The sequence below is a fragment of the Electrophorus electricus genome, chromosome 21 (assembly GCF_013358815.1).
Source record: "Electrophorus electricus isolate fEleEle1 chromosome 21, fEleEle1.pri, whole genome shotgun sequence".
NCBI classification, from domain to species: domain Eukaryota; kingdom Metazoa; phylum Chordata; class Actinopteri; order Gymnotiformes; family Gymnotidae; genus Electrophorus; species Electrophorus electricus.
This window is the reverse complement of record NC_049555.1, coordinates 13,709,568-13,725,086: the sequence shown is the minus strand read 5'-3', so window position 1 is coordinate 13,725,086 and position 15,519 is coordinate 13,709,568. Positions and strand designations below refer to the sequence as shown.

Genomic DNA, 15,519 nt, shown 5'->3' with positions numbered 1-15,519 from the left:
CTAACACCTTAAGCTCCTTTAAAAGAAAATGCATAAAAGAGAATTATTCTGTCATCTTAGCCCACTGAGCCTTACTGCGCCTCTACATGAAATCTGCATAAACATTCTTTGGTGTTTAACTTAACAGTTTTTGTCATGTGCTTCAGTGCTACACGGACTTCATCTGTTCGTGTTGTTTATAAAGCTCTCGTCCCTGACAACACGCAGCCACTTCAAACTGTCCCTTATCCTGACATAGTGCTGCAGTGCTGATAATTAACAGACCAAACACTCGCCACTCCCCTGCTCTTGTACACACACACAGGCCCTGTTCACGTAATATTAGTGTAGCTTCAGCAGAATGTTAAAATCTTGGTTAAAAACTTGGGAATGATTCATGCACATGTATCTGGTCAGATAATACAGTGAACAGATAATGCTACAGAAGCAAGCTTATTAACATATTACCACGGCAACCTGCTCCTCAAATCTGGTCAGATGTTGGCTACTGAACTGAACCCCTTAACATTTTAAATTAAAACCGCAGGGATTTAAACATTCAATAAGTGAACAATACTACCACCCTGCTACCCAAATATTAAGAATAATGAAAGGCTAAAGCTTACAGATATAGAGTTTGACAGGAAATGAGGGTTCATAATAGTATGCAAGCAAGAAAAATGTCATTCTTTTCTGTAGATCACAAATGGCATTCATGTGCATCGCCATTAGGCAGTAAAATGCTGACAGGTAAGGAAAAGACAAATATGAGCAAGGTTTTTTGTAAGGAAAGTTCTTGCATTCTGCATATTGTTCTTTAGTAACACATAAGAAACAAGACTTAGGTTGGGATATTCACAAAATCTAAAAGCATTACTTGCTGAACCTTAAATATAAGCCTGAGGCCAAATTGACCTGGTAATGCTTCAAAACATTTAACCAGACAATTAACAAAGATTGTTTTGTTTTAAAGGCATAAATGTGAATCAGAAATCATGAATATTAGAAACCAAAACCTTGTACTGTATTACTGCAATTACTCTCTTTATTTAACTTAAAAACTTGTGTTACATCATCACTTTTCTCCTCAGTCAAAGAGGTTATCATTAATATATTAGGCATTCCTTAACAAGAGCTGTGGCATGATAATGTGTCACGCTGGTAATGGATTTGTGGAAGTGTCACTTGCTCTCCTAAGAGCAGGATTTTGTACTGGGTTTGTGGATCTGTGTCTCCATCCCCGGTAAAGCCATTCTCCTTCTGGCTGCTGTCTCGATCTTCCACACCAGGTCCACGTCCCATCGGTAGGTGACGAAACTCAGGACGTGTCCTGCACCTGAGCCTCCTGCCCTGCCCACACGCCCCGCTCTGTGGATATAGTCCGTGTAGGACTCAGGGAAGTCATAGTTGACCACCAGTCCCACCCTCTGCGTGTCAAGCCCTCGGGAAGCAATGTCAGTACAAATGAGGACATCCACGAGGCCCTTCTGAAAGTTCCGGAATATTCCTTCCCTCATGGCTGCAGGCATTTGCCCCTGGAGTCTCACGTGACGCAGGCCCATCTCCTCCAGGGCGTAGCCCAACCAGTTGACGGTAGGCGCCTTGTTGCAGAACACCAACACACCTTTCTGCTGGGGCGCCACCTCCTTCAGAGCCTGATGAAGTTCCAGCACCTTCTCCGCACTCCTCACTTTCAGGAAAGTCTGCTTGACGTGCGGCATGAGGTAATGAAGCATCCTGCTCTTCACCGTCAGCATGCTGCCCAGGTCGGTCACTTTGCTGAGGAGCTCCCCGACCCCTCCAGGGAAAGTGGCTCCCACCACCACCAGTTGGGCCTTGCGGATCAGACCCTCTGTCTCCGAGAGGCTAGCTGCGACCTGGGTCTGGAGGAGGATTTCCTCCAGCATGCCCACAAAGCTGGGGTCAAACATCGTGTCGGCTTCGTCAACCACCATGTAGTGCACTTCGTGTAGGTCCAGGTAACTCCTCCACAGTGCTTTCAGAAGGGCACCAGGGGTGGCAACCAGAATGTGGGGCTGACCGTGGCAGAACGCTGCTTTGATGCTGCCAACCCCCCTCCCTCCTCCGACCACCTTTGTCACGAAGCGGAACGGCTGGCTCATCGCCCTGGCAACCAAAGTGATCTGCTGCGCCAGCTCTCGTGACGGCACCAGGACCACTGCTCGAGTCTTCCTTTCAGAGTCCATAATTTCTTCAGGTGGCATCTCCTGACGTAACTTGTGGATAATAGGAAGGAGGTATGCAAGTGTTTTTCCACTGCCCGTCTCTGCTGCGCACAAGACGTTATGTCCCCGTAACAGTTTGGGAATCGTTTGCTTCTGCACAGTTGTGGGATGACTTATATTGTGACTCTGCAAAGTCTCCACCAGTTCAGTGCAAAGATGGAGAGCACCGAACGTTCCTCTGCGACCAGTTTGGTCATGTCTGTCCTCTTTGGTCCCATCCTTGCCCTCTGTGATGAAAAGAGGAACACTCTGGGTGCTGTTTATGCTAAAGTAGTCTCCAAATGATTTGTTGTTTTTCCACCCCTTTGACGTGAGCATGGGCTCCTCAAACCTCCCCAGCGTGTAGCCCACGGCCTGGTTGAACACTGGGTTTTTGCTCTTGATCAGTAGCTTGCCCGCCTGCGCGGTTGGCACGCGCGCGAGGTTTTTCCGTCTCACGCGTTTGACGTCCTCCACGCGCTCCTGCGCGCGTCTCGGGACACGGATCACCACGGGCTGCGGCGGCGCATCCAGACCACGAGCGACAGCTGCTGAACACCTGGACGCCGCGCAGCTGAACACCTGTCTTACCAGGTGCTTAGAAACGGAACCGTCCAAGCACGCGGCCTGCGCGAGACGCATTTTAATAACGGACCTGCTTAACGGCATATGCTAACTAGCTAATAGCGACGAAAATTATTTTTATTTTTTTATAATCTAGATTTCGAATTAATTGGTTACAGTTCAAATTTCACTCGAAAGCGATCACCGACAAGCACAGTTTTATATTTTCAACTCTACCTAGCTAGCCAGAGTGCTAACTAACCCCGACCAGGATGTTTTCACGTGTGTCTCTGCGGCGCTGCTCGATGACGCGATCAGTGCGCGACACAGGAAGCGCATGGCAATAATAAAACACTAGATGGTTTTATTTTAATGCACATTGGTCCTTCATTACCACTGCGAGGAAGCGCATCTTGGCTGTTATGTTGGGTGGGATGTTTCATATGTGTAATATCCCCACATTAAGCCTAGCCTGGTGTCTGTGATACAAAAATAGAAATAATAGCAAGTAAGAAATTACACCGTAAAGGTTGGACATAGTCTGTACATCCAGTTTACACCCGATGTAACTGAATACGGCCAGCCTGTTTATTAGCACACAGAGCTCAGTGTTCGTGTAGAGAGAAAGCAGGAGGTTGATGGTGCTGCCTCCACAAAGGCTGGGCTATATTGGTCCCCGATGAATGAATGTTTGAAGTGGGCCGTTCTACAGCCAGCGTGTCATTTTCAACCTTCACAGTTCCTTTTCATTCAGTGTTTTATATCCCTTTGCAGCCCTCGAGTGCTGTTCACTCTCAGCACTGTTCTAAATATTATTTGAAGTACAATGTTTATTGTCCTGACATGGAAAGTGAATGTTGACTGTATTTCTTATTTTATTTGTGATGTGCTACTGAAAGTATCCTTACTTGGTACAAATAGGTTACACACCAACGTTCCCTTAATCTGATATACTGCCAGAACAAGACTCAGTGCTGAAACCTAGACTGAAAGATACAATGCAAAACATTATAAAATGTGAGCTACTAAGTGCAATCAACAGATGTTTAGTGTAAAAACAAGATATAATTTTCCTTTAAGTGCATGGTTAGGTTACATTCAAGTACTTTTCAAAACAGGTGAGTCTTCAGTTGCCCTTTGAAGACAGGGAGGAGCTTTGCTATTTGGACAGCCAATGGAGGTTCATTCCACCAACTTGATGCTTGTCTTCCATTAATCTTTAAGGATGGTGGTTCAAGCCAGGCCGCTCTTTAAGCTTGAACTGCTTGAGGTAAGGATCAAAGCTGGATCATTGCCATCAAGTAAGAAGGAGCAGGTCCATTTTTGGCTTTGTAGGGTTTTAAATCTGACTCGAGCAGCTACAGGTAGGTAGGGAAAGGAACACAATTGACATGTCCTTGTACAGTTTAAAACTCAAAGTGGAAGTCATGGGGTATTTTGTCATCACCGTATTGCTTTTTATTGCATGTTCTGCCATTGGCAGCATAATTAACGTGTCCCACACACTGAGGCCAGAAGAAAGGATTTTCATCAGATGAGTGCAGCGTTATGACCTTTGGACCCCAGAGAATGCTGTGCCTCCTGTAGTTCCTCTGAATCTGCTTCATAGTTACATGTTATAATTATTTCTAGACCACCCTTTGGGCACAAACACAGCCACAGAATTTCTACTCCCCTACCGCTCTGTGGTAGTAATGAAATTGTTGCTGTCAGATGGTTCTGGCAAACATAGAACTTACAGATCTTTTTTTAAATCTTTTTTATCTAACATGTCTTGAATATGATGTCTTGAATGTGGTTGTCACTGCTGTATATATCTGCATATGTCCTGCTGATCACTGATGTCAAAAGAATGCTAGACTATTTCAGTAACAAAAAATATATATATATTTTTTCAGGAGAGAAAAAAAAAATCATTGTGGAACATTGAAAATGAACATTTCTGACTAATCAGAAATCATTAGTGTGACCTGCCAGTATGTTGACACTGACGTTTCAGTAATTGCAGTATTGTCCAAACAGACTAGGCTCTTTCCAGATGCAGCACAGATGAATGAATGAAAGGCACTGTGCTAAAAAGGACAATGACCTGTGTGTGTGTGTGTGTGTGTGTGTTTGTGTCTGTCTGTCTGTCTGTCTGTCTGTCTCTGTCTAGGTAAGGACGTTCCTGGAGATTGCCACAAGCTCTTAGATGTCTCTTTATAAAGAAAAATAGGCTTGCGTTTAGGGTTTCAGCGAAAGGGGATTTGTGTGAGGCAGACAGTGGGGAGGGAGAGAGGGAGAGAGAAAGAATATGCAGGATATGCTGGGCGCTCCGTTTCCTGGGCTTTGTCGTGGTTTGTCATTGAGCAGCACTGTGCTGTTATCTTTTTGGGATCTGGTTAAGCAAATTATGCAAAGAGGCAGTTAAGCAATTAAAAGTACTCAAATAATTAGTGCCAGGATTTGTCATTATAGTTGAAATCACTTTCATATGCATTAAAGCATCAATAACAGTCCAATTTAACAAAGAAAATCAATCTGCAATGCCATTGTTGCATGAGGTTTAAAATTCCCTGATGCGAAGATAATACTTTATCTGACAATTAATATTTTCTCAATTTTAGAATGGAACCCAGTACTTGAACATTATACAGTGTACCCTGATTTAATCTTATTAGATTCTGTCTCAGATTTCCCAGAAGAATTGATCAGAAAATGTCAACACCAGTTTGAATCAACATGTGTGGGAACAGATTCTGTATGGTAAGAGGCATCTGACCAGTTCTTAGAGACATCCCTCAGGTGGAGAATACACTGGCCATTCGCCTTCTCACGACTCAAGTGTCTCTCTGTCTACTTCAGCGGTCCTTGATACTGTTGAAGGAGAATGACTAGTGGATGAAGAAAGAAGAACAAGTCTCCTTCAGGATCTCAGATAGACAGCCACAATGATTCAGACAACTGAAAACAACTTACTATCTCTGTCCAGTCCAACCTAACAAATAGTTAACTTTGAATAATCAGGATTGGTTAGCAGTGTAAACAGTGCTGTATATTATGATTTAGTACAGTGGCCTGCAGGGTGTTGTGCTAGTCCTGGTTAGCACTGTTGCCTTACAGCTCCAGTGATCTGTGTTTGACTCCCAGCCTGATTCCACTGCCTGGGTGTAGCCTGCACTCCCACGTACGTTATGTTGATTGCCGTCTCTAAATCGTCCTGCTGTGGGGGTATGCGTGCACGTGTGCCCTGCGATGACTTAGTGCTTGTCTGGGATTGGCTCCCCGGTACTGCCAGAATAGGCTCTGGCACTTTTAACCCTGAATTGGACTAAGCAGGTTTAGAAGATGGATGGGTGTGATTTGCTGTGATAGCGTTTCTCGTTTTTATATAGCAATATCTTTTGCCCCCTACGTAACCAGTCTGCACAGTGATGGTGGAGTCTGCTGGCGTATAATCTACTTTTTTGGCGGTTGATTATACTGTGAATAAGTATTCTTTAATGCATTTCTGGTGTATTTTACTGTAGTGATGAGGACACTCTGATGTTACAGAGGAAGAAAATACTACTCTATGTACATCTCAGAATTTTTTTTACTTCACATGACCTAGATGCTCGAGATTATTTGGAGGCTGTGTTTATGGGGGAAGCAGAATAAGATTCTGTTTGGCAGGAAGTGTAAATCAACAGATATTACTTCAGTTCACCTCATCAAGGCACATTGGCAAAGCACTCTGCAACTGAAAACTCTTTCTTTGGGGTTGCAGGACAGAACAGCACTGCAGAATGTGGTAGAGAATGACAAAGAATAGTATGACATTTAAGAGAATAAGAGAAGAATGAAGCAAAATGAACTCCCAGAGGTATGTGGCAGCTTTACTGGCCCAGGTGCAATATGTAGTGCTATGTAAGATGATAAATAATAATAGAAGATAAAAAAATAAGAAGATAAGAAAATATATTTAATGTTTTGGTTAAAGATTTTTGTAGTTTACCACTCATTGTGTGGAACATGACATGATGGGTCTCCTCTCCCTTCCCCTCTCCTGGTTTCCTCTTACATGTCACTTTTATCCAAAGCGACTTACAATTATGACTGAATACAACTTGAGCAATTGGGGGCTAACAGTGGCAACTTCGCAGTGATGCGGCTTGAACTGGCAACCTTCCCATTACAAGTTGAGCACCCTAAGCACTGAGCTATACCACTGCTGCTCACTGCTCTCGGGTCTCATGGGTTTTTATTCAGCACATTTGAATAAAATAACAGTGTATCACAGTCCCAGTGCGCAGGTCATAAATGCCAAAGCGAAGCCTGTGGCATTTAATGGATTAACTGCGTCTAGACACATATGCTTGCTTGCGAGAAGAATGGTAAGGAGGAGAACCTGATCAGAATATCTCAGCACGGTTGGTGGCATATAAAGGTGAAACAATTGAAATATATAAATCAGAGCCAGCACATTTAGGCCTGATGTAGTAGGATTGTGCTCTTTTGGGCCAGTGTGTAGTTAAACTGCATTAAACTGACTAGTCATGGTAACAAAGATTGACTGACACCAAGGAGCACTGACTATAGGTACAGATGAGATCACATAAATCACCTTTTCAGGTCACTGACAATCAATAATTGTTAATTTTTTTTAAAGAATTGTTTAATTTTATCATCAGAGTCGAAATATTCTTACACATTTTGTTACACATAATAAAATAGATGATCTGTCACGGACTGCGCAGTGCCCATAAGTCACGTGCTACGCCCGCCGCGTGCGCGGGATCCACAGGTGTATTGCTTATCTGTTTTGTAACCACGCAGGTTGTGTCAAGTGCTGCCGTGTCTATTTAAACCCCTGTGCGTGCATGCTCCCTTTGCTGGTCTTTGTCGCTACGTAAGTCGTTTAATGTTAACACCCGTAACTATTTGCGATCACCTTTGTTAATGTGTACTTTGTTAAATGTTAAAACGTATAATCATGTTCACTGTTGACGTTTGGGAGTGCCTGTTGTGTAGTGTGTTTTATGTTAATAAACGTCTCATATGAACGAGGAGGTCCGTGCGTTCTGTCCTGCGGCACTCTGGCCCGCAGCGTTGCAGGACCTTTCTAGTAATTTTCATGCTGAATTTTAAGCTGTCTTTAGGCATGTTTTTTTTTTAAATGACAGATGAATTATATTTTACCATAATTATTTATTACTTATTCATAAATAAGGTTTTTATTATTCATAAACCTTATTCAAATGTACCTTTAAAATGTACAGGCATATAGTCTTGCCTATATTCTGGCTCAGGAACATCCCTCTTCAGTGACCAGCAGTAGTCTTGGAGGAGAGACTACGTGGAGGAGTTCCAATTTACTTGGTACTGCTTTTCCATAATATATTCCATAATACTGATATACAATGTACTGGAACAAAAAAAGCTATGGGTGGATGCATTCTGAAAACATTTGTTTGGGTATGGGACTTTCTATTTATTTATTTATTTATTTTATTTTTTTTAACCTGCGGTTTGGCATAAGAAGCCAGATCAGCCGTATACTAATGTAGTCATTACTAGGTCCAGCAGGGAAGATGTCAAGGGCATTAGACACAGGTTTCATGTGGAAAACTAAATCTTTCAGACACAAAAGAGATTTTACACATTTGGTGGATATTTTTTTCACTTTTATCCAGACCAACTCTCAATTTCAAGCAAAGGTTGTTATATAGGTAGGCAAATGGAGTCTTTTCTAAGGAGTTTTGCTCAAGGACTCTGTTACAGCATAGAGCACTTACCTAGCGGGGCCATTACACAGTGTCTCGTCATTTATACTCAGACTTCTGCAGTCTGATCTTTAAACCAGTGCTGAAATATTGATTTAGGCCTGACTTATTTCAATTTAACAATTGTATCTAATCTTAAATACCAATGTCAATCCAGTTACAAGACTCATAATTGGTTGAACTGTCAAACTTGAGTACCTATGTTTGACATCCAGTATTTAAAATCATCTTTAAAAACCACTACAAAAACCCCAACACATACACTCAGAAGGACTGAGTTTAGATGAACTTAGGCAAGTTTCTGTCAAAACCTAAAAGAACTCATCTAAAATTAAGATCTCATTTAAAATTAAAGACTTATTTAAAATTAAAGATGTATTAGGAAGAGGTCTGAGTTTAGCCCAAGCCATTCTTACCAGGGTGAGGTGTTCATGAAGCGCACTGCAGCTGCTGCCTTAACTGTGGCTGAGCTGGTGCAAATCCACAAAATAGCCCCACTCTGCTCAACACAAAAGCGTTTGAGTTTGAAGTGTTTGTTTCAGCTGCTAGACCTAAAAGGGGCAAACAAACACTTCAAATCTATTTCTAAGCATTTCACTGTTTTCCTGAGGAGGACTGGCATATGACAGGACTACACTTGTGTTTGCAAAAGACACATGACAGGACTACACCTTTCGGAAAGTTTGTCTGAGTGGTAATGCTATGACTCAGCACTCATTGAACTGACTTTAGCTTGAGCTCCTAAGCTGTGCTGTAGGAGGCTATTCCCAAGCTCCATGTCAGCCAGCATTTCCTTTATTGGATAACCGAACACAGAGGATCTAACATGCTTGTTGACAGAAATGCCATAGATCCTGTCTATTTGTGCAGCAGCCGAGCTTCTCCAGAGTCTCTGTTTTGATGGTGGGAGGATTACCATACAAAGACTTCTCCTCTGTGTTGACGAGAGGGAGATTTGCCTGATAATTGCCACCCCGGGAAGGTCTCTGCTGGAAAGCAGCTGTGTATTTCTGCCTATCACCAGACAGCCATTTATGTTCTCTAAAAGAGGGGCGTGTGTGTGTGTGTCCTGCCCCTGACCCTTTAGATAATCTAGTCACGTGGCCCTAATGCCAGAGGAGAATGTGTCTGCGTGTGCTGCACGAAAACACATATGTTATATGCTCTGTTGTTGACTCCCACAAATAACATGGACTTGGAAAAAAAAACAAAAAACAGCAACCAAAACACACAGGCGAGAACCACATAGTGTTTACCATGTGTGCTTTGTTTCCGTACTGGCATGTGTCATTCCAGCTCTAAGTGAAGGATGGGTAATTGAGGGCCATGCAACAGACATATTAAAAGAGCACACGCAATTAAAATGAAGACATCCACTGTAAATAAGAGTTCCTCCTTCCCACTGTGAGGGGCTCTCAATCCGTTAAGGCCGGGGGCAGACAGTTGGAGCTTGTGTTGTGTTGAGAATGGCTGTTGAGAAGGGATCTGAAGTGAGGAGTCTCCTGACAGTCGCAGCAGCAGAGTACAGAGCTCAGAAAACACTGCCCTACAGTACAACATATTTCATGTTTCATGGCTTACTGTTACAGCACTAATAGACTGCGTTTCTCAGAAGCATCGTAAAATGGCCAAAGTAAATAACATTGAATGGGATACGATGCAGTCAAAGGCGAGACGTAGATTAGTAGGCCTGTAAGATGGATGGCAGATTGGAGGCGGAGCCATGGAACTGATAGCCTTAATTGTGTATTTAGGTCTTACTTAACTATGCCAGAATGACCACATGTGATTCTGAAAGTGAAATTAAGAATGGATGGTCTTAATATTGTTTGCTGTTACAGGTTGCTATATAAATGTACTATGTTAAAAAGAATGCTTTGTAAATGCAGTGGGTGAGCTTTCTTTGTTTAATTTAAAAGCTCCTTTTGTAGAGAAAGGACTCATATATATATATATATATATATATATATATATATATATATATATATATATATATATATTTTTTTTTTTTTTTTTTTTTTTTTTTTTTTTTTTTTTTTCCTATTTGCTCTTACCAGCACTCTGTTCCAGTGTAAATTTCCTTTCATGTTAAATTTTCCTTATCCATATTGACAATGACAGAGAGGGGAGACTCTGAAGGTTCAAAGCGTCATTCTGTTTTCCACACACCATACACATGTTGGCTTTTGTGAAAAGATGAAGCCCTGATAATAGGATAAAAGAAAACTGTAAAAATGAAAATGAACAGAAAATCACTGACATCTCACTAAATTTCTGACACACAGCAACCTGTGCTGCACTCTGCACATGTTTTATATGCCCTCATGGTTAAAAAATATAAATAAATTTCACAGCACTCTACAAGACCTTATTAGGGGGCCAAGCACTTGGTACTTAAGCACTACCAAGTACCTATGTCTGATGCTCTGAATTGTCTTCACCTCTGCTGAAATTGTTATCATCAGAGACAAATAAAACGAAACAAATAAAATTACCAGAGACCATACAACTTTGAGAGATGGACATGGAGTGAGCAGAAACTGCTGCTCAGATTATGAAAATTTACCAGAATCAGTCAGATATTATAGTACATTTAAAAAAAAATTATATCCAAATCTACCTCTCCCCTTTAGGCACAGATTGACATGCTCTATAAACTAAACATGTCATATGATACATCTAGATTTCTGTGGAAGAGATGTGTCAGCTGATTTGTACATGTATAGTGATACAATACCCTGGAAGAACATTACTGGAACAAAGCAGCTTTTACTTTAAATCAGGAAATCAAGCTTTCCTTTAAATCAAGCTGCCTAATGGTTTAGGCAAAACAATGCACTCTCAAGCTCTATTAATGCTTGTGTGGATGGTAATTAGCTTAATCACCCACTGGCTAGGTAGCTAAAATAATCATTTTAAAAATCTGGTGTGCACATGAGCAATTAGTCTGTTAGAACCCCTAACCCCCATCTGCAATATGAAAATAAGATCAATTCTAGATCAGTGTCCCCTGAATGTAATCCCGTCCGGCTCAGAGAGCTACATAAGATGTTGCTATTCCATCAGCAATCCTCTTTTCTTGTTTGACCTTTGGAGAAATCTATAGTGTCTATTGGAGTGAAAAGAGGCTAATTTAAAACTAGTTCAAAACTAATTTTAAACTCATTTTAAAGCAAGATGCATTCAGGTATCAAAAAAAAGGAATCATTACATGATAATGATGTAAAGTAAGATGATGTGTGAAGGAAAGAATTAGTTTGCTTGTTAGTGGCTCAAAGACAGAGTCACACATGACAACATGAGAGGTTGATTGCTAAAGTGTACACTTAGCTGTATTTGTTTTGCTTAGATAGTGTTTAGATCTGGTTGTGCCAGATTAAGTCAAATCCTGTATTTAAAAGAGATGCGTTTTCATCGGAGAATTCTCACTTGCCTTGTAAAGTCTGCTCTTGGTTTCCGAGTTTGGTTTGCAGAGCTACTGAAACAGTTTTGACATTCGACCTGTGCAATGCAATGTCACCAAAACTAGGAAAGCATGAGTGATGAAGCATGGGAGAGGTTCAGAGAGAGAGGAGGAGGGACAGCAAGCATTCAGGGCTCACGTACAAGTTAATGAATTCCCTTGTTGTATTGAGAATGTATTTTTAGTGACTGGAGGGTTATGCTAATGGTTTTGGATTGCATTTGGCGTCAACAGTGTGAGCGTGCAGTAGTCGCCAGATTGGTAGAATGTAATGCAGAAAGCAACAGAACGTTAACTCAGAGTTACTTTCTTTCCCTCTCTCTCACCATGGCAGTGTGTGTGTGTGTGTGTGTGTGCGCTAAATCAGCCCTTGCAATGAAAAACCATACATCTCCAAGTACTGGTTTTCCACATTCTACAAAACAAAAACAATAATATAAAGCATTATTGCAAGTTTTATTTTTAAATGCCCACATTAATTAAGTAAGGTAAGTCTAATGTAATTTTAATGTAAAAGTTGTACAAAATCAAAAACAAAACTAACACAAAAAGGGGAAATGGCTAATATATATATATTTGTTGTATATATTTTTGTTGTTGTTAAGCTATCTCTTGACCTGATTCCAATAAATGATCATTAATTAAATATTAGGAATTAATTAATTAAGTGTTTCTGATGCAATATTCAAAGTGGTGCTACACCTTACTCTATGGTTGTTTGGCAACCAGTAACTATACAATAACAAATCATAAACAAATACATTAACTACTGGAAACTACTGGAAACTCACTACTAATGAAGAGACATGAGAAGAAATGACTTGCTCCTTCAGTAGTTAACTAGTAGCTATACAAGGACAAATCATGAACAAATATAGTAACTGCTGGAAACTAATATTGCATTATGCTTCACTAGTTTTTTAAACATGAGAAAGTAGTTTACCTCGTCCAGGAATAGTTTACATAGTAGCAGCCAGGAGTGGGGCAAATATGATGTAATATTAGTTTTTACAATAACAGCAGTGATAGCTCAGTGGTTAAGGTACTTGACTTGTAATTAGAAGGTTATTGGTTCAAGCCAAGTTCCCATTGTTGGGCCCCTGAGCAAGGCCCTTAAGTCTTAGTTGCTCAAGTTGTACTCACTCATAATTGTTAGTTGCTTTGGATAAAATCATTTGATAAATGTAAAAGGTTATCTGTGTTTGTATTCAGCGTAGTGGGTTTTTGAAATGACCAATGTCAGATAGACCTACTGTAGAACTCTGACTAAAGTGAGATACTGCTGTAAGGCTAATGGTATATGATTGTAAACACTTTTGTGATATGCACAGCGATGCCTGCACATGTGCCCAGCTTTACTGTTTAACCTTAACATTAACATTAATATTACATGCAAAACAGGTTAATTCTCCACGTGTATTGAAGCCAAAACACCAGAGAGTGAGGTGTGTGCTGTACACATAACCAGATGGCCACCACTATCTTATTTTATTCTGACATGCTCCCCTTAAACACGCTTCCTAATCACGGGAGAATGAAAGCTCATCTTATCTCCCACACAAAGCCTGTGCAGAGAGGTCTGAGCTCAATGGTAAGGGTTTTTTAGTAAACATTTTTCCATGTTTACCAAACTTCTCAGAATACATATTCTGGTGTAACGTCAAGCATTTCCCCTGACAGATCCTTATAAAAGTGATATTATTATTATTATTATTATTATTATTATTAGTCAAATTTATATAGTGCTGATCTCAAAATCAAGGACACTTTACAGTCAGAAATCAGACAGAAATAATTCATGTCAGGAAAAAGAATGTAAAGGTTCAGTGTAAAGGTTCTGTGGTCTGCATTTGTCCATCATATCCGTTCCATAATTAATGCGCTGAACAGCTCTTTGTGTTGTCCATGCCCAGTCATCCTGGTGTCCATCCTACATCAGTCCTCAGCAGGGCAGGTCCAGTCCAATCAAGGACACGGTGGGGTTTTGAGCTGTGTCATTAACTCTGGCCTCTGCTCTCTCACTCTGTGTGTGTGTGTGTGTGTGTGTGTGTGTGTGTGTGTGTGTGTGTGTGTGTGTGTGTGTGTGTGTGTGTGTGTGTGTGTGTGTGTGTGTGTGAATTGTATGTATTCCTATGTGGAAGGGAGATAATTTAACAGCCACTTTTAATCTCTCTCTCTCTCTCTCTCTCTCTCTCTCTCTCTCTCTCTCTCTCTCTCTCTCGCTGTCTTTCTACCACCCACACAAACAAACATGCCTTGCAATGAAGCTCTTTTAATGAGGTTAACCTTCCCACAAGTAATTGGGAAAGTAATCCTCAACCCATAAATGTGATTTGATTTTATATTCACTTTGATTCACAAAGCTACTTATACTATCTCCCAAATTACATTAAGCTTCCTGTTATTTCATTTCCACTATTAGGAATAGATGATCAAACATGCATAGAGAAAGAATGTTTCCAGGACTGTTAAAGCGAAAAAAAAAGGGGGAACAATATTTACTAGTTCTATACAGCAACGTAAAAAAAAAAAAGCGAGGTTTAAAAAAAACCAAAACAATCTTCAGTTTTTCTTTTTGTTTTCCTACAGCCATGTATTCACCAAACAGGTCCGCTTCGTTCTGCCCATCTACCTCAGGGGCACGTGCAGCTCTTATCATGTGCCTTATTATTGTCATTTACTGACGCATCGATACCTCAGTGGAGACGTGGACAAGAGACTGAATGGTCTTTAGGCTTCGGCCGAAATCATGTGGGTCATCTTCCTGTGTCTCTCAGCAGAGGTGGCGGCCATCTGCTCGGGCTGACTCGGCGTCACCCCCTGTTGGACACAGTGGGAGGTGTTTAGGAAGGGCTGTGCTTTGTAGGATCAAGAGTGCTGGACGTTAGAGCTGAGGTTTCCAATTCCAGGCCTTTAAATCCAGACTCTTGCCCTGGATTATGTCATTTCTGGTACTGGTAAAAATATTATACTGATTAAAAGCTCCGGGAACCAGTTTTGGGTTTGAGTTCTAGACTTGAAGACTTTGCCTTTAGGGTAAGAGGGTACAGAGGCAGTGGGGTAAGTGGATCAGTACTAGCTCAGGGGGGTAAGTGGATCAGTACTAGCTCAGTGGTTAACGTACTTGACTTTAAGATAATTGGGAGGTTGCTGGTTTAAGTCCCACAGCTGCCAAATTGCCACTGTTGGGCCTCTGAGTAAGACCCTTAACGCTCAATTACTCAAGTTGTACTCAGTCATAATTACTTTGGATAAAAGTGTCAGGTAAATGTAATGTAATAGCTATCTGATGTTTGTGTGTGTTTTATATATTTAAGACATTCTATGTTGGGTTATCCATGTTTATAGCTTGTTTCTAATAATGGGCAGCGCATCCTCCTCATTTTCCCACCTCATTATTTATAACCCTGCTTTTAAAACTCTTCAGACTTCATCAGGATTGGTTGTGAGATCTCCCTGGCAGGATCCATAATAAAAAAATCTCTGTGAAATATACGCCAATGCTTTACCTTCAGTTTTCCTATCAAGACCTACAGTGAATTCA

At 41.0% G+C, this 15,519-nt stretch overlaps 1 protein-coding gene across 1 annotated transcript; it reads right to left on the bottom strand.

Moving 5' to 3' along the window:
* Nucleotides 1-994: 994 nt before the first annotated feature.
* ddx28 (DEAD (Asp-Glu-Ala-Asp) box polypeptide 28) lies at nt 995-3,071 on the bottom strand. The gene has a single exon (XM_027025945.2). It carries the CDS (start codon nt 2,871-2,873, stop codon nt 1,173-1,175), a length of 1,701 nt encoding a protein of 566 aa, XP_026881746.2. The 5' UTR covers nt 2,874-3,071; the 3' UTR covers nt 995-1,172.
* Between the last annotated feature and the right edge of the window lie 12,448 nt (nt 3,072-15,519).